Genomic DNA, 23,478 nt, shown 5'->3' with positions numbered 1-23,478 from the left:
AAATTGAATGAGACAGTAGGCAAAAATCAGTTTACAATACATAATGCACCTTTGTGAGTTTTTTTTTTTTTTTTAATCTCTGTGTGCTTTACAACTTTAGTCTTCTCAGAGTTGGGTCTTATGTGCAAGTGACAAATTTAATAGGGTAGAAAATGTTAGGATATGGAGCAGGAGGCTTCGTGACTCAAACTTTCTTTGATAGGATCAGGATCAGGTACAACAAAGTTAACTAACCATTGGTACCATTGATGCCCTTGCAGGAGGGAGCACTGGCAGTTGCTGGGTAACTTGAAGACTACTGTGGAGGGTTTGGTGTCAACCAACAGTCCCAACGTCTGGTCCAAGTATGGTGGCCTGGAGCGGCTTTGCAGGGACATGCAGAGCATCCTCTATCATGGACTCATACATGACCAGGTATGCAGAACTCTTCTTTTTCACCAGATTGGCTGAATCACTTGCTGGAAAGAAGCAGTTGCATTAAGTTGGTTGGCAGGGAAAAAATGAAGGCCACTAGATTGTGAACCCTTGAAGGTAGGACCATGTCTTTAGACATTTTTTTTTTATCCAGAGCATTTCATTTATTATATTAGCCTGATATATCATATATGTCAATGGAATAAATAAATGATATAGGACAATTTAACAATAAGACATTAGGTCATTTATTTTCCTGTTGCTGTTATAACACGACTACAAACTCAGTGGCTTAAAATAACACAAATTTATTATCTTATTGTTCTGGAGGTCAGAAATCTGAAATGGGTTTTACTAGGCCAAAACCACAGTATTGTCAGGACAGGGCTATGTTCCCTAGGGAGACTTGAAGGGAGAATCTGTTTCCTTGCCTTTTCCAGCTTCTAGAGCTGCATTTCCTGCCTTCCTGGTTCATGGACCCTTCCTCCATCTTCAAAGTCAGCAGCAGTATCTCTCTTTTTGCCTCCATTATCATGTCCTTCTGTTCCTCTGATCTCACTCTCTCTGAGGACTCTTGAGATTACATTGGGCCCACCCGACAATCCAGGATAACCTTCCCATCTCAGGGTCCTTAGTTTAGTCACATCTGCAAAGTCCCTTTTGCCATATAAGGTTCTAGGAATTAGGGTATCAGTATCTTGGGGGGACCATTATTCAGTATGCCACAGTCAGGAAGCTCTTTCTTCTGAACCTTAGTTTTGATTTAAAATCATACTGTTTTCAGAAGTAGGTAGAATAAAGGAAGAAAAAGTGCCAAGGCAAAAATGTATTCAACTGTTCCCTGACTTTCATCTAAGAAATGCTTTTGCAGAATGGCAAGGTGAAGCTCCATGTGCTCAGTTACATTAAATATGCTTTCCTTTAGGAAAATCTTTTTGTCTAGAAGCCGGTATGATACAGTGATAATTTATTTTTTAGGCTTGACGAGATTGGTGTAACAATTAATGTTTTTTTCCCAATACAATATCATCAGTTCTTCCCCTGATTCTCTTTGAATTAGAATTTCCAGCTAGTTCCCTCAATTTAGATTTCTTTTCTCACTATCTTTATTTCAAATTAGTAATAGGAAGAAAGAATTGTGTTCCTTTTTTGCTGCATGTTCTCAAATTATATACGGAAACTTTAGTACATATAAACATGACTAGTGAAAATAAGAGGTGAAAAAAAGGAAGAATTAGGGAAGTGGATATGGCTCAAGCGATTGGGCTCCCATCTACCATATAGGAGGTCCAGGGTTTGATTCCCAGGCCTCCTGGTGAAGGCAAGCTGGCCTGCATAGCGAGCTGGCCTGAGCGGAGAGCTGGCCCACACGGAGTGCTGGTCCACATAGTATTCTGGGCCTCATGGAGTGCTGGCCCACATGGAGAGCTGGCGCAGCAAGATGATGCAACAAAAAAGAGACACAGAGGAGAGACAATAAGAGATGCAACAGACCAGGAAGCTGAGGTGGTGCAAGAGATTTAGTGTCTCTCTCCCACTTTGGAAGGTCTCAGGATCGGTTCCCAGTGCTACCTGAAGAGAAGACAAGCAGACACAGAAGAACACACAGCAAATGGACTCAGAAAGCAGACAGCGAGCCTAAAAACAATGGGGGTGGCAGGGAATAAATAAACCAATAAATCTCTGTGAAAAAAAAAAAAAAGGAAGAATTAGTATGTGTGGTTAATAGGTAGCAGTTAAGAGTAGAGCTCCTATATTTATCAAGAGTAGAGCTCCTATATATATCAAGTTCCAGCTCCTATATTTATTAGCTGTGTAACTTTAGACAAGACGCTTCACCTCTCTCTGCTTTTAGTTTCCTCACCAATAAAACAAGATACGTAATAAAAGTATCTGTCTACTTCGTATAGTTGTGAGGATAAGCAAATTAGTATATGTAAAGCATTTAGAGCTTACAAAGAGCTACCTAATAATTTTCTTATTTTTTTTTTAAAGATTTATTTTTTATTTATTTCTCTCCCCTTCCCGGTCCCCTCCCCCAGTTGTCTATGCTCTGTGTCCATTTGCTGTGTGTTCTGTGTCCGCTTGTAATCTTGTCAGCGGCACCAGGAATCTGTGTCTCATTTTGTTGCATCTTCTTGCTTCGTAAGCTCTGTGTGTGTTCCGCACCACTCCTGGGCAGGCTGCACTTTTTTCACGCTGGGCAGCTCTATTTACAGGGCGCACTTCTTGCGCGTGGGGCTCCCCTATGCGGGGGACACCCCTGCTTGGCGGGGCACTCCTTGTGCGCATCAGCACTGTGCGTGGGCCAGCTCATCACACGGGTCAGGAGGCCCTGGGTTTTAACCTTGGATCTCCCATGTGGTAGGTAGACGCCCTATCCGTCAGGCCAAATCCACTTCCCTAGCTAATGATTTTCTATGATGATGAAGAGGAGGTAAGGATGCCAATGATGAATCATTGAGATTTTCTTCTTAGTAGCATCCAAGGAGAGGTCTGAGAACTATTTACAAAATAACATCATTTTTAGAATATCCTTTGAGCATCCATTTGTAGACAGCTGGTTGATGCTTATGAGTGGTAGTTTTAGTTGTAATTTTTTTCAACATGATGTTGTGTTTCTTTTCTTTTATATCCTTCAACATTCTAGGCTTTGATTATTGAGAATGAGTGGAACACAGTAATACTAAATGATATTTGCTTTATCTTTGGCATTTACTCCCTTTGCAATGCTAATATATTGATAGATTTTCTTACATTGACCCACCCTTGCATTCAGGGATAAATCCCACTTAGTCATACTGTTGGATTTAGTTTGCTAGTATTTTGTTGAGAATTTTTGCATCTATAGTCATAAGGGAAATTGGTCTGTAATTTTATTTTCTTGTTTTTATGTGGTTTTGGTATCAGGATACTGCTGGCCCCAAAGAATAAATTAGGAAGTGTTCCCTCCTCTTCAATTTTTTGAAAGAGTTTGAGAATGGTCGGTGTTAATTCTTTGACAGTTTGGTAGAGTTCACCAGTGAAGCCATCTGGTTGCAGTTCTTATAAATGAGGTTGGGTTTTGGATAAAATTGTCAAGTGAGTCACTGGGGTTTCATATCCTCCTACTTCCTTTTTTTTTTTTTTTAGGTACTGGAGACGGGAATATTGAACCTAGGGCCTCTTAAGTGAGTCATAATCTGCCATAATCCTTTTGCCCTGTGATATCAAAGAGTCCAAGAGTATATGACTCTTCACTAATCATAACTGTGACTGCATAGTTGTCAAAAACAGTTGGTATATATTCGGATGGGAATTTGTTGTGTAGAATAACAGGAGACATGTTTTGCCAATGGCACCATCACCCACAATAATATACTTCATTTTCTGCATTACTGAAACAGTTTTGTATCCACTTTAAGTATTTCAGATTCAGTGTTGACCTCGCTTTCTCCACTGGGGCATTGGCAGCACTAGGGGAGGTCTCTCCCACTGTAGGACAGGGACACACATCTCTGCTTATATTTTAATCCCAGCTTCACCACTAATTATGTGTAATTGGGTAAAGTTACATAAAATGAGGAGATAATAGTGGTACCCATTTTGGGGTTGCTGTGAGAATTTAAATGAGATAATACATGAAAAGCATTTTTTTTTAAAGATTTATTTTATTTATTTCTTCCCTCCCTCCCCCCGCTTCAGTTGTCTGTTCTCTGTGTCCATTTGCTGTGTGTTCTTTTTTTGTCTGCTTCTATTGTTGCCAGCGGCACAGGAATCTGTGTTTCTTTTTGTTGCATCATCTTGCTGCATCAGCTCTCCACGTGTGCCACGCTACTCCAGGGCAGGCTGCACTTTCTTCGCACATGGAGACTCTCCTTACGGGGCGCACTCCTTGTGTGTGGGGCTCCCCTATGGGGGGGACACCCCTGTGTGGCACGGCACTCCTTGCATGCATCAGCACTGGGAGTGGGCCAGCTTACCACACAGGTCAGGAGGCCCTGGGTTTGAACCCTGGACCTCCCATGTGGTAGGCAGACGCTCTACCCATTGAGCCAAATCCGCTTCCCAACTTCAATTGTTAATGTGTTGTGTTATGTTCATTGATTTTATTGTGGTGAACCACCCTTGCATACCAGGAATAAATCCCACTTGGTTTTGTGCTTAACTCTTTTGATATGCTGTTAGATTCTATTTGAAAGTATTTAGGGAGGATTATTAAGTTATGTTCATTAGAGAGATTTGTTTGTAATTTTCTTTTCTTGTAGTTTCTTAATTTGATATCTGTTTGAGTCTCTGCTTTCAATTCTTTTGGGTGTATACTTAGAAGTGGGATTGCTAGGTCATGTTTTAATTCTATACTTAGCTTTGTGAGGAAATGATAAGTGATCTTCCACAGCAGCTGCATCATTTTACATTGCCACCAACAATGAATGAGTGTTCCTATTTCTCCACATTCTCTCCAATATTGTTATATTCTTTTTTTGTGATATCCATTCTAGTGCGTATGAAATGGTATCATTTTGACTTAGATTTCCATTTCTCTAATAGCTGATGATGTTGAGCATCTTCTCATGTGCTTTGTGGTCATTTGTATATCTTTGGAAAATGTATACTCAAGTCTTTTGCCCATTTTTTTTTTATATCCCTCCCACCCTGTGACTTTTTTGCGCGCTGTCTTCTCTCTGTGCCCACTCGCTGTGCGTTCCTCTGTGTCTATATTTATTTATTTTATTTCTCCTCCTCCCTTGTGCCTTGCTTGCTGTCTGCTCTCTGTATCCATTTGCTGCACACTTTTCTGTATTTTAGCTTGTCTCCCTTTTTCTGTTGCATCACCTTGCTGAGTCGGCTCTCAATGGTGTCTGTGGACTGGGCGGCACTCCGCGGCACTTGTGGGCAGGGCGGCTCTCCGCAGCTTGCGGGCAAGCCTACCTTCACAAGGAGGCCCCGGGATGTGAACCAGGGCCTCCCATATGGTAGACAGAAGCCCAGCTGATTGAGCCACAGCTGCTTCCCTCTTTTGCCCATTTTTAATTGGGTTGTCTTTTTCTTTTTGATTTGTAGGATTCTTTATGTATTCTGAATATTAAACCCTTATCAGATATGTGATTTCCAAATATTTTCTCCCATTCCTCACATTGTCTTTTTACTTTCATGAGGAAGTCTTGTGATGCACAAAATTTTTTTATTTTTATGAGGTACCACTTATCTAATTTTTTCTTTTGTTCTTTGTGTTTTTGGTATAAAGTCTCAGAAACCCTTGCCTAACCAATGGTCCTGAAGATGCTTCCCTATGTTTTCATCAAGGAGTTTTACTGTTTGGGTTCTTACATTTAGGTCTTTTATCAATTTTGAGTTGATTTTTGTATTTGGGTTGAGGTAAGGATTGAGCATCATTCTTTTGCATATGGATATCCAATTTTCCCAGCACCATTTGTTGAAGAGGTTATTCTTTCCCAGTTGAATGGGACATGGCACCCTTTGTTGAAAATCAGTTGGCATAAACATGAGGGTTGATTTCTGAACTCTCAGTTCAGTACCCTTGGTCCATCTGACTGTCATTGTTCCAGTATAATGGTGTTTTGATTGCTGTGTCTTTGTAATACGTTTTAAAATTATTCTTCTTTTTCAAGATGACTTTTCCTTTTCAGGGTCATTTATCCCTCCATATAAATTTGATGATTGGCTTCTCCATTTCTACAAAGAAGGCTGTTTGAATTTTGATTGGGGTTGCATTGACTCTGTAAATTGTTTTGAGTAGAATTGATATCTTAACACTATTTAATCTTCCAATCCATGAACATGAAATGTCCTTCCATTTATTTGTGTTTTTCTTTGATTTCTTTTAGCAATGTTTTGTTGTTTTCTGTGCATCCTTATTTAAATTTATTCCTAGATATTAAATTCTTTTAGTTGCTATTGTAAATGGAATGTTTTGTTGTTGTTTTTTTAGTTTTGTTTCCTCTTCACATTGTTCATTGTTATTGTATAGGAAAACTACTGATTTTAGGTGTTGATCTTATACTCCACCACTTTGCTGAATTCAGTTTTTAGCTCTAGTAATTTTGTTGTGGATTTTTAGGATTTTTTATATATAGGATCATGTCATCTACAAATGGAAATGTTTTAGTTCTTCCTTTCCAATTTAGATGCCTTTTATTTCTTTTTCTTGCCCTATTGTTCTGGCTAGAATTTCCAGTACAATGTTGAATAACAGTCATGACAGTAGGCATCTTTGTCTTGTTTTTTGTTTTGTTTTGGTTTTCTGTTTGTTTTTGTTAATGAAAATAAGTTTTATTATTATTTCAAGTAATAAATACATACAAAGATGCAACCATTTTAGTCATTTTTTTCTAGACATTTTGATCAACTTACAGGAAACACAAAACTGAAATCTATACACAGTCTCAGTATGAATATTTTGGGGGTCCTTGTTAGATATGATAGATCGCTCTTCTGTATTTATAACTTGTGCACTTTTAATTTGATTTCAAAACACTAATAGTCATGCAAATGCTTAAGCAAAAATGTTATCTTAAGCAGGATCTATACTGTATACCAAACTGAGACAGGCTACCAAGTAAAGTATACTATTAGCATTTACTAAAAACAATCCTTAGAGCTTAATTAGCATGTGAAAAGGAAAAAAGAACAAGTTAGGTAACATAAATGTATTCAAAAGAGACGATTAAAGTGAGATACTGGTATCTTGGGGGAAAACTACAGTTTGATGTAAGATAGGTAACTTTTCAATCATAAGTATTAATGTATCTAACCAGGGTGCCCCAAGATAACATGAGGCAAACGCTGGCAAAACTGAAGGGAGAAATAGACATCTCTACAATAATAGTTGGAGACTTCAATACACTACTCTCAGCATTGGGCAGAACATCTGGCAGAAGATCAATAAAGAAACAGAGAGCTTGGATAATATGGTAAATGGGCTAAACCTAATAGAACACACACCCCAGAACAGAACATTGCACCCCAAAACAGCAGGATATATATTCTTTTCAAATGCTCATGGATCTTTCTCCAGGATAGACTGTATGTTAGGTCACAAAGCAGATCTCAATAAATTTAAAAAAATCGAAATTATACAAAACACTTTCTCTGATCATAATGGAATAAAGCTGGAAATCAATAAGTGGCATAAAAAGGAATAATTCACATATATATGGAGCGTAAACAACACACTCTTAAATAATCAGTGGGTCAAAGAAGAAATTTCAAGAGAAACCAATAAATGTCTTGCAACAAATACAAATGACAATGAGAATACAACCTATCAGAACCTATGGTATGCTGCAAAGGCAGTGTTAAAAGGAAAATTTATAGGCGGCTGACTTGGCCCAGTGGTTAGGGCGCCCGTCTACCACATGGGAGGTCTGCGGTTCAAACCCCAGGCCTCCTTGACCCGTGTGGAGCTGGCCCATGCGCAGTGCTGATGCGCGCAAGGAGTGCCCTGCCATGCAGGGGTGTGCCCCGCTTAGGGGAGCCCCACGCGCAAGGAGTGCACCCCGTAAGGAGAGCCGCCCAGCGCGAAAGAAAATGCAGCCTGCCCAGGAATGGCGCCGCACACACGGAGAGCTGACACAACAAGATGACGCAACAAAAAGAAACACAGATTCCTGTGCTGCTGACGAAAACAGAAGTGGACAAAGAGGATGCAGCAAATAGACACAGAGAACAGACAACCGGGGTGGGGTGGGGGAAGGGGAGAGAAATAAATGAATAAATAAATCTTTAATAAAAGAATAGGAAAATTTATAGCTGTCAATGCTTACATTAAAAAAGAAGAAAGAGTTAAAATCAACGACCTAACTACACAGCTGGAGGAACTAGAAAAAGAACAGCAAACTAATCACAAAGCAAGTAGAAGGAGTGAAATATCAAAGATCAGAGCAGAAATAAATGAGATTGAGAACAAAAAAACAATAGAGAGAATTAACAAAACCAAAAGTTGGTTCTTTGAGATTAACAAAATCGACAAACCCTTAGCTAGACTGATCATGTATTATTATTATTATTTTATTTCTCCCTCCTTGCGGCTTGCTTTCTGTCTGCTCTTTGTGTCCATTTGCTGCATGTTCTTCTGTGTCTGCTTGTCTCCCTTTGTTGCATCATCTTGCTGTGCCAGCACTCCATGGGCATGGGCCGTCAGCTCTCTGTGGGCATGAGCCATCAGCTCTCCGCAGGCATGGGCCAGCTTGCCTTCACAAGGAGGCCCTGGGACCTGAACCCAGGGCATCCCATATGGTAAATGGGAGCCCAGCAGCTGAGCCACAGCCGCTTCCCCATGTATTATTTTTTAATCAGTGTTTAAGGGGGAAAAAATACCCGGGTAGTTTCTGACTACTTAAAACACAAATCCTAGTCAACTGCAAAATATTTTCTCAATCTTAAAGTCGGTAGTTCCAGAGCCTAGAGCCTAGTGAACCATGACAGGGAAATGGGGAGAAATAAAAACAAACTCTTAACATTTTGAAAACAAGAACTTCATCTGAAAGGAGAAGATAAACTGTAACTTCTCATCTTGTAAAAAGATGGAAGGCCTTCAAAGCTAACAAGGTGGTTTAGATCTGGCATTCTGTCCTGTTTCTGTCAGGTACCCCCAAACCAGTCCTCTAGTGTGAATGATGCCTCATTTTAATTTCTCCATTGCACTCTTGCTCCCTGTGTAGGTGAGTCTGATCTCTTTTCCCAATTCTTCAGTGATGACCAGGAGCTCAGCATATTTGCTTTGGGGTACCTGGCTGTTCCCAGTTTCCTGGGTGTAGCCAAGGGATGGCTACCCATAGTCTCTCAGCAGCTGGTGGTACTGTGAGGACATTGCCTTGCTGGTAGAAGGAAAGTGGATACTTCCAGCTGTGTTGAGGGTGGCAGCAGGCATGTGTGCATTCAAGTTGGGTTTGTAAGACATCCCTGTGGGTAGTGGGATGCAAGGCATGCAGGGTGGGACCCGCAGGGCATGGGAGTGAAGAGGCAATCTCTTGCATACTTTTTGTTGTTAACAGCTAGGCCACACCAGAAAATATGGCCATCCCTCACCTTGCCACCAGCCACAGTGTATCACCCATACCCTTGTTTAGTTTCTGATCTTAGAGGGAAAGTTTTCAGTCTTTCCCCATTGAGTAGATGTTTTCGGTGGGTTTTTCATATATGACTGTTAATGTTGGAAAGTTTCATTTTAAACTTTTTTTTTCCTCTCCCTCCTCCCCACCCTGCTATTTTGCTGTTTGTGTCCATTCTCTGTATGATCTTTTGTGTCTGTTTCTTTTTTGTCTTCTCTTCTCATTTTCTCCTCTAGGCTTCACCAGAATTTGATCCCAGGGACCTCCAATGTGGGAAAGAGGTTCCCTGTCACTTGCGCCACTTCAGTTCCTGGTTTTTGTTGTGCCTCAACTTGACTCTCCCTTGCATCTCTCTTTCATTGCGCCATCATCTTGCTACGTTGCTTGTGTGTGCCTGGCTTGCTCCATGGGCACACCTTTACGAGGAGGCCCTGGGAATCGAACTTGGGTCCCCCCATATAGTCACTTGAACCACATACGGTTTCTGGGGAAGTTTCCTTTTATTTCTAGTTTTCTAAACACTTTTATCAAGAAGGATTTTAGATTTTCCCCAGTGCTTTTTCTGTATCAGCTGAGATGATCATGTGTGTTTTTTGTCCTTCCTTGAATTAGTGTGATATATTACATTAATTGATGATGTTGAACCAACCTTTCAGACCTGGGGTAAATCCCACTTGATCACAGTGTATAATTCTTTTAATGTGCTGTTGGTGGAAAGCGGACTTGGCCCAATGGCCTACCACATGGGAGGTCCACAGTTCAAACCCTGGGCCTCCTTGACCCGTGTGGAGCTGGCCCATATGCAGTGCTGATGCAGGCAAGGAGTGCCCTGCCATGCAGGGGTGTCCCCTGTGTAGGGGAGCCCCACGCACAAGGAGTGCACCTTTAAGAAGAGCCCCCCATCGCGAAAGAAAGTGCAGCCTCCCCAAGAATGGCGCCGCACACACGGAGAGATGACACAGCAAGATGACGCAACAAAAAGAAACACATATTCCCCGTGCCGCTGATAAGGATAGAAGTGGTCACAGAAGAACACACAGCAAAATGTACACAGAGAGCAGACAAATGGGGGGGGGGGGTGCAGCGGAAGTGGAGAAAAATAAATAAAAATAAATCTTTAAAAAAAACCAAAAACCAAAAAAAATAATGTGCTGTTGGATTCGGTTTGCTAGTATTTTGTTTAGGATTTTTGCATCTATACTCATAAGAGATATTCTATTATTTTATTTTATTGTAGGGCTGGTAGTAATGACCCCCTTTCATTTATGATTTCAGTTATTTAAGTCCTCTCTCTTTTTTTCCTTTATAAACTAATCTCATCAAATTGTGGCTCCTCTTGGAAGGAATAGTTTCTAAGCACAGTACTTGATACAGGCACACCTCAGAGATATTGCAGATTCACTTCTAGACCACAGCAATAAAGTGAATAATATTATAAAGCGAGTCAAACAAATAGTTTGGTCTCCCAGTACATATAGAAGTTATATTTCCACTATACTGTAATCTAAGTGTACAGTAGCATGTTTAAGAAAACAATGTACATACCTTCATTAAAAAATATCCTGTTGCTAAAAATTGCTGACCTTCCTCTGAGCCTTCAGAGTTATACTTTTTGCTATGGAGGCTCTTGCCTCGATGTTGACAGCTGCTGACTGATCAGTGTGGTAGTTGCTGAAAGTTGGCTTGGCTGTGGCAATTTCTTCAATTAAGGCAACAGTGAAGTCTGCTGCATCAATCGACTGATTCTTCCTTTCACAAAAGATTTCTCTGTAGCATGCGATGCTGTTTGATAGCCTTTTACCCATAGTAGAACTTCTTTCAAAGTTGGAGTCAATCTTCTCAAACCCCGTTGCTTCTTTGTCAACTATGTTTATGTAATAGTCAAAGTCCTTTGTTGTCATTTCAACAAATGTTCACAGCATCTTCACTAGGAATAGATTCTATTTTAAGAGACTACTTTCTTTGCTTATCCATAAAAATCAACTCTATCTGTTCAAGTTTTACTCTGAGACTGAAGCAATCCAGTCATGTCTTCAGGCTCTACTTCTAATTCTAGTTGACATGGTATTTCTTTCGCATTTATAGTTCTTTCCTTCACTGAAGTCTTGAACCCCCTGATGGTCATCCATAAGGGGTAGAATCAACTTCTTCTAAACTCCTGTTAATATGTTGATATTTTGACCTCCTCCCATGAATCATGACTGTTCTTAATGACTTCCAGAATAGTGAATCCTTTCCAGAGGTTTTCAGCTTATTTTGCCCAGATCCACCGAGGAAACACTATCTATGGCAGCGATAACCTTACAAAATGTATTTTTTAAATCATAAAACTTGAAAGTTAGAATGACTTCTTGATCCATGAGCTGCAGAATGGATATTGTGTTAGCAGGCATGAAAACAACATTCATTTCATTGTACATCTTCATCAGAACTCTTGGAAGACCAGGTGCGTTATCAATGAGCTGTAATACTTTGAAAGGAATCTTTTTCTGAGCAGTAGGTCTCAACTGGGCTTAAAATAGTCAGTAAACCATGTTGTAAGCAGATATGCTATTGTCCAGGCTTTATTATTATTTTTTTTTGTCCAGGCTTTATTGTTCCATTTATAGAACATGGGCAGAATAGATTCAGCATAATTAATTCTTAGGGTCCTAGGATTTTCAAAATGGTAAAGTCATCAGCTATCTTAGTCTCTAACTTGAGACTAAGCCTGTCCTTTGAAGCTTGGAAGCCAAGCATCGACTTCTCTCTAGTTTTTTTTTTTGTTTTTTTTTTTAAAGATTTAAAGATTTAAAGGTGAAATCTCTGTTCCAAAGTTCTGAAGCTGCGGGTGGGGACAATGGCAATCTTTTGTTTGAGTGACACCCAGCTTTTGGAGCTGAGCCCTCAGTGGAGGGGGTTAGGCAGAGCAGTAGTCTGAGGTCCTCTCAGGTTGCCTCTCAGGAGGTGGAACCACCATCTCACTAACTGGGGGAAGGCTCCTGGGGCCCCAGTGTTCTGTGCCTTAAGTTCGGTTTAGTGGAAGATGGGAGTTCCCACCCATCAAACCACACTTGCCCTGCACTTAGTCTCAGCAACAGGCAGCTGGCAGCTGGGGGCAGGATGAGAAAGGCTGAAGTTCTACCCTTCCTGGGAAGAAGCCCTCTGACTAGTAGCTTGGGGGAGAGGGATTCTTGTGTTCTTGATTATAGCAGTCTGGGTGGAGCCTCTGCTTCACTGACTTGGCAGGAGAGCGAGTGAAAGCAGTCTTGGTTCAAATACCACAGACTCTTGCCTTTCATACTAAATTTTTGTAAATTTTCTTGAATACCTATTTATTCATTTGCTGTTTGCCCGTAGAACCATTTCCAGAGGGTTTGAATGGTTGTTTTGTTTTTAATTTTTAAAATTTTGTCTTTTTTTTTTAAAGATACATAGATCACAAAAATGTTACATTAAAAAAGTATAAGAGATTCCCATATACCCCACACCCATATATACCACACATTAAAACAAATTATTTTAATTGTTTTAAAAACAATTTTCACCAGTTTCACCAGGGAGCAGGTAATTAGAGCACATCACACTATCATGCTTGAAGCTGATTCCCCTGTATGGCTTTTTATGTCATATGCATGAACTACCTGTTCAAAAGAATTATTAAAATAATTTTTAAGAATTATCCTTGCAGAGCAAGTGTAGCACGGTGGTTGAGCACCTGCTTCACATATTTGCGGTCCTGGGTTCAATTTCCAGTACCTCCTAAAAAAAAAAAGAATTATCCTTTAAAAGGGTGAACATATGTATGTATTCCTTTGATTGCTGATGAGGGTATATCCTTTTTTCTCTTTTTGAATATCAACACTAGAACTAGATTTGGTCCATAATATTAGTGATTTGCTCACCCTTTGTGTCCTTCAGCAGGTGTGTTGCCACCAGACTGATTACTGGCAGTTTGTGAAAGATATCCGGTGGCTCAGCCCACACTCAGCCCTTCATGTTGAGAAGGTAAGGGTATGTTGGCGTGTAACTTCAAGACTTCATTATTTTTCTTCTGTCTGAAGAGTCTCCTAGGCTGGAAGAATGGAGTGTTTCAAATTTCCCAGTTAACTGAAAAAAAAAAAAAGGAAATTATCCCTGAAAGGCTAAATTGAATGAGAGTGTTATTTGCTTTAGAAAAAAATTAAACTTGCAAACCCATGGCTCTATGCCACTTTTCTGTCCTCTGGGGGAAAGGTAAAAAAAGTTTTCTTGTTGTCAAGAGATCTGTGTATATGGTAACAGAGTGAAGGTTTTCAAAATCTAGGGCAAATGGCCAGAGATTTTCTGAAATTGTGGTGAAAGTGGGGACCGAGACTGATATGCTGATAACTGCTCAAGAAAAAGGAGGATGTACCAATTAGAAAGTTGTGAGATTTCTGGAGGCTAGCATCAGATATAGCCAAATGTGTTCCTAATCCATGGCACTCTCTTCTCCTGTCCTCTCAGTTTGCTGTCCCAGAGTAGTTGCTGGCCAAATTTATGTATTTACTTAACTGTTTATTATGGAAAATTTCAAATATGTACGAACTTAGAATAGTATAGTGAATCCTCAAATATCCATCACCATCTTTGTCACTTGTCACTTCATAGCCAGTCTTGTTTCATATTTACCCCACCCACTGCCAGATTTATTGCTGGTATGATCAGGGAGCCAAATCACAGCATGTCACACTGGTTTTTGTTTTTTTATTTTTTCCCCAAGAAAAGGCCTGAGCCCAGTGATTTTTTTTAAATCCTTCTCACTTTATTTTTCTCAATAAACCCTCCTTCAACTTCCTTTTCTAATATTGTTACTGTAGTCATTATCCCATAGAAATGGCCTGAAATTGCTGCCAATATGTTTTTTGCACTGATCCCTGAGCTATGAGACCTTCCTTTTAGAAACAGCAGACTAGAAGGAAGTTCTAAATAGAGAAAACTGTAGCTAGTGCCAAAGAGAAGTGCTCAGATAACTTCTCTTTGGTAGAGAATCTTTGGTGGCATTTTTTCTAGATCCTTTCCCATAGGATTTTCTTGCATTCTTTTCAGGAGGCCACCTGAAATTGAGAACTCAGGAGAAACCAAGAGGTCAAGTTCATTCTTCCTCTGACTACACCAAAATAGATGCCTCTTAGGAGGTAGAATATAAAGATCTAGGTTTAGCAGCTTTATCCTTTCCTGGAGCTCCATATCAGTTGTTAACTCCTTAGTCCCTCACCAGTGGCCCAATCCAGCTATAAAGCCATTAATCCCTTCCTCAGTAGTTTCTAGATGATAGGTAGAAACTATTGTTGATTGTCTCCCTTTACCTGTCTCAGTTTACTTCTGAGGTCATTAGGCCTCAATCTTTTTGTAGCTACCAGGGTCTATGTTTTGACTCATGCCTCTTTGCCTCCCAGTTCATCAGCTTGCACGAGGAAGGCCAGCGCAGTGCCGACGGTGTGAGTGAACGTGCCATTGCGGAATTGTGGCTGCAGCACAGCTTGCAGTGCCACTGTCTCTCAGCCCAGCTCCGGCCTCTTCTTGGGGATAGACAGTATATCAGAAAATTCTACACAGGTTTGTAGAGGGCAGCTTAGCCAGGATTGTTTCATATGCCTTCTCATGCTCTTCTACCTTATTATCCCTCTGTATGCGCCCTCTAACCCAAGGGCCTTATACATTCACTTGATGACACAGAGATTCTGATCAGAAACGTGTATACAATCTCTCCCACCTTCCACGTAAAACACAAACAAACTTTATGCTAAGGCTATTCCCCTATTCCCATGCACATAAACCAATATGAATAACTACAATTTACTGAGTATTTCCTATGTGCTATTCATTATTAAATACTTTTTTATACATATACTCTTTGCAATAACTCTGAAATTTGGGTATTACTATCCCTGGGTATTCCAGTCAGAGAAACAGAGCTCAGTGAGGTTAGGTATCTTGGCCAAAGTCATATAGCTGGTGAATGGTAAAGCCAGGTTTCAAATTTGGGTCTTTCTGACTTTGAGGCCTCTTGTCTTGGTTTCCTTGCTGTACTGCACATTACATAGCCTTTCTTATACTTCTTTACTTGGCCCTGATTTCCCTTCTCCCATAGTGGCTTAATTCTCCTCAAATTGTTTTCCTCCTTCTCCCCTTCTCCTTCCCTGAGCTTCTCCCAGGGCCATACAAGGAAGCAAAAGATCTTGGGCTCTATCACTGCCTGACTTTTCTCTCCCCAGATGCTGCCTTCCTGCTAAGTGATGCCCATGTCACAGCCATGCTCCAATGCTTGGAAGCAGTAGAACAGAACAACCCCCGCCTCCTGGCTCAGATTGATGCATCTATGGTAAAGCAGGCAAGAAATCATCTGTATCTATGCTGGGCCCCTGGACCTTACCACAATATAACCCTCTATGCTTCTTGAATTAGATAGGTGTGAGGTGAAAATCTTTCATTAAAAAAAAAAGTGCTTGGAGAGAAGGGAAGATACCATCAAGTGTCTGCTGAAATAAAAATCTAAGCTTAAGTATATTTGGGAGGGAGTTGTCTATATTGTTTTGTTTTGTTTTTGTTTTTGTTTTTAAACTCCTGGGATCTTGAGTCTAAGTAAGCACTTCCTAAAGGACAGCCTTGATGGAGGGCTAGGCAGAGGGGAAATGATTTTGAATCAGGATAAGGGTGTACAGTGTCAGATCTAATATAGCCTGCTATTAAAAAGGGCCCTTTTGTCTTTAAAGTAGAAAGAAAATGTTGTTGCTCGTTACTAATCCCCCAATCCACTCACCCCATCACTAATACTGTAGTCACTGTCTCAGCTAGAGTAGAATCAGAGTCCCTACTCCTTTTACGGGAGATCCCTTAGCTTTCCTGCTTGTTTTAATTTTGATTCTTAGGTACTATCCATTGAATATGTGCCAGGTATGGTGCTGTGCACAGTAACATACATCATCTCATTTAATCCTCATAACTCAATAGAGGGTAGGCATTAATCTCATGTTATAAATGAGGCCACTAAGGCACAGAGAAGATAGGTCAGTTGCCCAAGGTTTGTACCAAATAGTTTGTAAGTGGCAGAGACTTGGACCCAGTCAGTCCAATTTCTAAACTCCACACTTTGTTGTACTCCCTCTATGATAATGCACTCCTGATTTGACCAGCTGAAGAATTCCATTGGTAGAAACTATGGTGTGTGGCAAAAGTTTGAGGTCTCAGAGATGTATGCTATAGTATAGGCTCTCACTGAAGTCCAATCCTGTTGCCAAAGGCCATCTTCTACCAGCATTTCTACAGTGCTGAGTGCCCCTCTATTCTTGACTCACACTTTTTTTTTTAAGTTTGCCAGGAAACATGAGAGCCCATTGCTAGTGACAAAGAGCCAGAGCCTGACAGCTCTGCCTGGTTCCACATACACCCCTCCAACCAGCTACCCTCAACATTCCTACTTTGGGTCCTTCTCAAGCCTCCACCAATCCATGCCCAACCACAGCTCAGGTAAGAGGGCAGGAAGAAGTAGTCATTACATGTATCCCCACCGCTGGAAAGTAGAGGGTTTGTGGGTACTCACAGCCTGGTTATAAAGCCTTGCGTTGGTATAGTTTTTCAAACTTCATGTATTAATAATGGACAACTTAAAAAGTTACATGGCAGCTAGCCTAAGATAATTCAGTAGAATCATTAAGGTAATAGAGAAAAGAGAGGTGTTTTAAAATTTCTAATCCATATCAGAAGAAGGCATTTATAATAATAGCCAACATTTATTGAGTGCCTACCACATATCAGGCCCTGCTGTAATCAATTTATGTTTATTATTATCTCATTTTGCTCTTTATAATAGTTCAACAAGCTAGGTATTCTTATTTATGCTCATTTTAAAGGTGAGGCATGTACACTCAAAGCAAGGAAGTAGTGCCTCAAGAGCCCAAGCGCTTGACTTAACAGCTTCCAAATAAGTTTTTATTGCCTTTGACTTACCTCTTCTGAGGTGACACCATGTGTAACATGGTCCTGGGCTCTTAGTAACCATGGGAGTTTGGTCCTTTGTTTTGGAAAAGTTCTTCATACATATCACAGGATTCCAGCTTACTCTTCTCTTCCCTGCCTTTTTATATCCTAGAGAGAAGTTCTACTTCCTTTTCACTCACTGGCCCTCCCCGGAAACCTCAAGAAAGCAGAGGGCATCTCTCACCAGCAGAGAATCCAACTGTTCAAGCCTCTGTGCACTCGATCTCTGCATTAGCGACTGATGACTTGTTATCCCCAAATGAGATGAGCTCCAGCACTCTGACCAGCCCCATAGAGGTATCCTGGGTCAGCAGCCAGAATGATTCCCCAAGTGATGCCAGTGAGGGGCCCGAGTACCTGGCCATTGGTAACCTGGATCCCCGAGGCCGGACCACCAGCTGTCAGAGTCATGGCAGCAATGCCGAGAGCAGCAGCTCCAATTTATTCTCCTCCAGCAGCTCTCAGAAGCCAGATTCTGCTGCTTCTTCCCTAGGAGACCAGGAGGGAGGTGGGCAGAACCAGCTGTCCAGTATCCTTCGCAGGTCCAGCTTCTCAGAGGGGCAGACACTCACTGTCACTGCTGGAACAAAGAAGAGCCATACCCGCTCCCATTCAGATACCAATATTGTCTCCAGAGGAGCCTCAGGTAAGGATTAGCCAGGTGGCCTCCTGAATTTAGGGTGTGAGGGAAAATTCTTGGGGTTCCTTCAAATGGCAGAAAGGCAAGTATGTTTCTGTTGATATGGGTATCTTGCTTAGAATGAAAGAATGAAGTTTATAATGTAATACAGGTATTCAAGAAATCTCTATATCTTTATGTTTGTGCCTTTATATATTGCTAAATATTAAATGCTTTCCTGGATTCTTTCACTAGTTCCTGAGCATCAGAGATAATGAGACTCATTAGAGCTTGAGTTTTACATGTACCTCTCAGACTAAGGGGAAAGTACTAAATGAGTTTTAAAATAATCCCATTAAATTTCTCCTTTTTATGCAATTCCTTAGAAGTTTGATCAGGTTGTAATAATATAAGAGAGGCAAAGTGATATTGGAACTATACATGGGATATGTGTGAGAATTGGGTGTTATGACTTAGTAAATAAGTAGGTGGGGCTGGCTCCTGCATCACTAATTCAGGTTGAGAGGCAGTCAGATAAGGAGGCCCTGGCTACTGTACCTCCTCTCAGAAACACCAGCCAGTAGCAGGGAACAGCCTAGTCATGGGGAAGGGGGATATCATTGCTTTTGCCATCTCCCTGCTGTCATTTTCCTGGGTTGTTGGTATCTGGCAGGCTTTGATTGGTTTTCATTTGTAGTAGAATCTTCACAACAGCAAGTATAACATGGAACTTTGTGCCAAAGTCAGTTCTGGGTGGGAAAGCCCCAGAAATAAAATATAAAAATAATATGTAAAAAACTTAAAGACAAACCAGAAGGAAGATTTCCTTTAGCACCTAGAGCTGCCATTGATTTCTTTTTTGTAATATCTAGAAATATGAGAGCTAAGGCCCTCATCTGAAACCATCTGAATGAAAAACTTTACTCTGTTTTCCCTTAAGAAAGACTTTCGAGAATTCTTGGGGGTGGTGGGAAGGGGGGGAGGGGGAAGTCTCCAAACAAAGCCTGTCTTCCTACCAGCTTTGCTTAGGTGTGAAGAGCTCTTGGAGTAAATCCTCACTTCACATCTCCTGCTGCAGGCCTGATGGCTACTGTACTCTGGCCACTGGCCTTTGAGCATGTAAAACTTCCCTGCCTCCATTCTTGAATCCGCATGGATTCCAGAAACCATGGTAACCTGCATTGGAAAAGGGAGCAGGGAAAACCCATGCAGAAGGGTCTGAGGAAGCATGGGTCATGTGTAGCTTCTCGTACAAGTCATCCTCTTTCAATACTAGGGTTCCCTCTCTGGAGTTAAGTTTCCATCTATCTCTGGTAGGTAAAAGGACACTCTTTGTCTTTCTGTCTCTATTCTCATTTACTCTCTCTGGACTCTCTTCTGCACGTGTTTATCTACCTACAGGAGGCCCCAGGAATATCACCATTATAGTTGAAGATCCCATTGCAGGTTTGGGAGCCAGTCTCTCTCCTTTCTGTCCTCCATTTCCTCTTCCTTCTGCTCCTCTGTGACCATCTTGCTTGGTTCAGAACCTCCTTTTTCATTCTGGTGCTAAATCAAGTCTGGCTATTCTGGTCCTGCGTTGATGTTTGGACCTATCTGTAGAATGGAACAGTGTTTTGCATGATAACATTTTCTGCCAGTGACTTTCAAATGCATAATTCAGTCTTCCAATAGCTTCTGAAAGGCAGTCAAAAATTATCAATCTTCTTTTGCCCAAAGGTGAAACTGGGGCCTACTGTTCGTCTAAGGTATCATGATAAATTTATGGCAGAATTTTTCTTAAAATTGAATACTTACTATTGGATTAATTTGTTTTCCTTGAATTAACACCAAAATGTATTTTGTTCCCTTTCTATGGTCCTGGAAATAGGTGCATGTTTTTTTTGCCTCCCCCAGAGTCCCCTGCTTCCTTTTCCTTTCACCTATCTTCCTTCCCTTGTTAGTTTCTTTTCCCCTCCATTCTAACCATTGCAAATGATTTTTTTTTTAGTGACTTAAGTCTGTTTGGCTGGTTTTCATAGTGGTGTTCAATCTGAGAATGGTCTTCCATTCTGGGTATCATAATTCAGGGAGATGTTAACAACTACAGGGTGTCTGAAAGATGGTATGGTGTGGGAGGACTGAAAACCAGGGCTTTCTGGGAATCGGTGAAGCCACTGGGTATGTTAACTTGGGGAAAAGAAAGTTAAAGAGAAATAAAATCTGCAGACCATTGTTTAGAAGAGTTTTGTTGTTTTTAAAGGAGATATTAAGGTCATCATTTACAATAACTTTGTTGTTACAACAGGAAATGAGAAATTGTTAGGTAAACTTAAAGAGGAAATTCTAAGAATTAGAGCTGTTCTGTTGAATAGGCAGCATCATGAGGTAGTGAGACCAATAAGCAAAGGCTGAATGACCACATGTTGTAAAGATATAGGTGGTTGTTGTTGGGGGGATTGTTGTGCACTGAGTTTGACTGGAGATTTCTCAGGTCCCTTCCAACTCCATGGTTTCTAATCAGACCTCATGGTAACTGCTGGTTTGACCTCAGTTCAATAGTAAGGAGCAAACCCCTATGCCAGAGCCCCAGAGTCTCTGAGGTTCAAGAAGAACGTAAGATTATCTCTTAGCACAAAGTAGTATATTTGCAAAAGGAGCAGCTGACAAGTTGGCAACATCTGTCAGGAGAATGATTAAGATGCATTCATTTTCCCAAAGCATTGCTGCTCATTTCTCAGGTACCCACCTACTCTTCTTTCTATGGCACTGGAAATTTTGTGTTTCCCTTTGAAGAATATCAATTTTTCATCTCCTGAGAGTCCTGCCTGTTTTCCCCTCCTAATTCTCACTATTCCTTGAAAAGTCCTACCCAGGCACCTCCTGTTTGCCAGCCTTCTCTTGAAACCTCTCTCTTTCTTCTTTAGAAAGTCGGTTCCCATAGCCCTGTGACTGAGCCCTTTAGTGTCTTAAGTGGCAGCCATCATTCTTGGCTTCCCTAGCATTGCCTTGCCACTTCTTTTAAGGACATTTTTGCATTTTATTTTGTTCTGTTGACTAAGAAGTGGGTTAAATTTGTAGATAGGACAAATTTGCATTTCAGGTTCAGGAGAAGCCATATCCTAGTATTTGCTTAGTAAGTGTATACCTTCTGATATTGTTTTAAAACCTAGTGTCAAAAAAAAATCTAGTGTTAAAGTATCAGAAAAGTTTTGATATGTTGGTTTTGCTTTAGCATCTGAGGACTGTTTTCTTAATTGGTTTGTCAAGACAGTAGAAATGTCTGATATTCCTGGAACATTTGGTAAGATGAATGAAAAGAAAATTAAATTTATGAATCCATTTTGATTTATTGATTTTCACCTTCATGTTGCCCCATTCTAGGTCATGTTTTCCTTTCCCCTAGACTGTATCAATTTCCCATTCCCTTTCCTCCGTGTGTTCCTGCATCCTTGGGCTGTTCCCTGTTGGCGTGCCACCCTACTCCTGTTTGGGAGGGCATTGGGAATGGGAGCAGTTAAATGTTGAAATTCCGAAGTTGTGAATGTATCTGTCGCTTACTTTGTATGTGTGTTTTTACTCCCTGGTGGTACAACACTAGAATCCTGCAATGATAAGTCGAAGTTGAGAGGCCCCTTGCCCTACTCTGGCCAAGGCAGTGAAGTCAGCACACCCAGCTCTCTGTATATGGAGTATGGTAAGTGAGCTTAGTACCAGGAAGGCCAGGACTGAAATTGTATTATTCTCTGTTCTGTCCTCATACCCGCTGAACTCTGAACCTCGTGGCTCATCTCAGCTCTGTGAAGAGTGCAAACTGTACAGACTCACCCTCCCTTTCAGTACTTTCAACCCCTGTGCTAGAAATCACACTTCCCTGCCATTTCTTTCACTCCTCTCTGACTTAGGGGCCCCATCCTCTCTTATGCAGTGGGTGTTATCTCCATATATTTCTGTTGATCCAGATGGAATGGCTCTGTGAGTGGGTGAGAAGGGTCTTGGAAAGAGGCCTTTGAGTATCTGGGTTTAGTTAACCCAAAGACAAGCTCCGCGGGGAGATTATGTAGAGGAAGAGGCTATTTATGTCCTTTTCTGACTCTCAGCAGTGCCCCCCCCACACACACCTTTTCTATTTTGTGGGATACAGAGGAGTATATTATCTTTAATTTTTGCTGGTAAATGATTGTCTGTTATGACTGCCCAAGGCCAGGCACTCTCCGTTTATTGTACCATTCTCCAACCAAGAATTTAGTGCTCTGGGATTCTGAGATTCAGATAAATTTCTTTAGAAGGTAGAGATCTTCTTTCCAACCTCTCATTCCCTGTTACTTGGAAAGACTTGGGGTTATCTTCACTGGTAAAATCTTCAGGCTTTTTGAAGAAGCTTGGCTGCTACAGAGTTGCATTCCAAGTGAGAGCTTTTTATATTCACATTTCATTTTCCCACAGAAGGTGGTCAGTACCTGTGCTCGGGGGAAGGCATGTTCCGAAGACCATCAGAAGGACAGTCCCTTATCAGCTACCTCTCTGAACAAGACTTTGGTAGCTGTGCAGACCTAGAAAAGGTAAAGAATCTAAGGGGCTAATGAAGAACCCAAGAGTTGGGAGATCTGACCAGAGGGGCTATGGTGTCATTTGTTCTATTAAGGTTTCAGATATATGCAATGACTTGGGTACAGGCAATAGATAGATAGATAAGCTCAACAAAGTCTATCTCTGGGGAACTCTTCAGGGAGTGTGGGATCCTCGCTGAGTCCAAAAACGTTATTATTGATTTTGTCTCAGAAGCTACCTTGTACAGTGAGGTATTGAATTTTAGCAATATGATTGTGTTCTCTTGACCTGGAATCTTAGGTTAATACCATTTCCAAAGTTACCCTCTATAATTATTTCAAAATAATTATACTTACATTATAATTATTAGGTAAACATTGCATTTACCTTAATATTTTGTGTGTACAAGTGTATGACTTTAGGAAAGACCCTGTTATGAAATCTTGGTCCTCTTCATTATCATATTTTTATGTAGAAAGTAGGATAAGAAGGTACAGGCAAGGTCAGGTATGTGAGCAAAGAGAAACCAGAAAAAGGTTTTCTGGCGGTGGACTTGGCCCAGTGGTTAGGGTGTCCATCTACCACATGGGAGGTCTGCGGTTCAAACCCCAGGCCTCCATGACCCATGTGGAGCTGGCCCATGCGCAGTGCTGATGCGTGCAAGGAGTGCTGTGCCACACAGGGGCGTCCCCCATGTAGGAGAGCCCCACTCACAAGGTGTGCACCCCGTAAGGAGAGCCGCCCAGAGTGAAAGAAAGTGCAGCCTGCCCAGGAATGGTGCCGCACATACGGAGAGCTGACACAACAAGATGACGCAACAAAAAGAAACACAGATTCCTGTGCCACTGACAACAACTGAAGTGGACAAAGAAGATGCAGCAA

The 23,478-nt window shown here is 41.1% G+C and overlaps 1 protein-coding gene across 13 annotated transcripts in view; it reads left to right on the top strand.

Annotated features, from left to right (window-relative positions):
- The window catches only part of RUBCN (rubicon autophagy regulator), an 84,222-nt gene that overhangs the window by 26,639 nt on the left and 34,105 nt on the right, over nucleotides 1-23,478 (top strand). For 4 of the 13 annotated variants that reach the window (XM_071214731.1, XM_071214730.1, XM_023590964.3 and 1 more), the window contains exons 2-10: nucleotides 261-414; nucleotides 13,371-13,454; nucleotides 14,867-15,026; nucleotides 15,686-15,792; nucleotides 16,781-16,937; nucleotides 17,560-18,093; nucleotides 19,468-19,512; nucleotides 21,647-21,742; nucleotides 22,492-22,607. In XM_071214731.1, the coding sequence (XP_071070832.1) occupies nucleotides 376-414; nucleotides 13,371-13,454; nucleotides 14,867-15,026; nucleotides 15,686-15,792; nucleotides 16,781-16,937; nucleotides 17,560-18,093; nucleotides 19,468-19,512; nucleotides 21,647-21,742; nucleotides 22,492-22,607 (1,338 nt within the window). In that variant the 5' untranslated portion in view covers nucleotides 261-375. Of the gene's footprint in view, nucleotides 1-260; nucleotides 415-13,367; nucleotides 13,455-14,866; nucleotides 15,027-15,685; nucleotides 15,793-16,780; nucleotides 16,938-17,559; nucleotides 18,094-19,467; nucleotides 19,513-21,646; nucleotides 21,743-22,491; nucleotides 22,608-23,478 lie in introns of all 13 variants that reach the window. The other 9 variants (XM_004465839.4, XM_004465834.3, XM_058295649.1 and 6 more) reach the window with 3 other exon arrangements.

Source organism: Dasypus novemcinctus, chromosome 4 (assembly GCF_030445035.2).
Source record: "Dasypus novemcinctus isolate mDasNov1 chromosome 4, mDasNov1.1.hap2, whole genome shotgun sequence".
Classification (NCBI taxonomy): Eukaryota; Metazoa; Chordata; class Mammalia; order Cingulata; family Dasypodidae; genus Dasypus; species Dasypus novemcinctus.
Note: the sequence above shows the minus strand (reverse complement) of the source record. Positions and strands in the feature narration are given on the sequence as shown.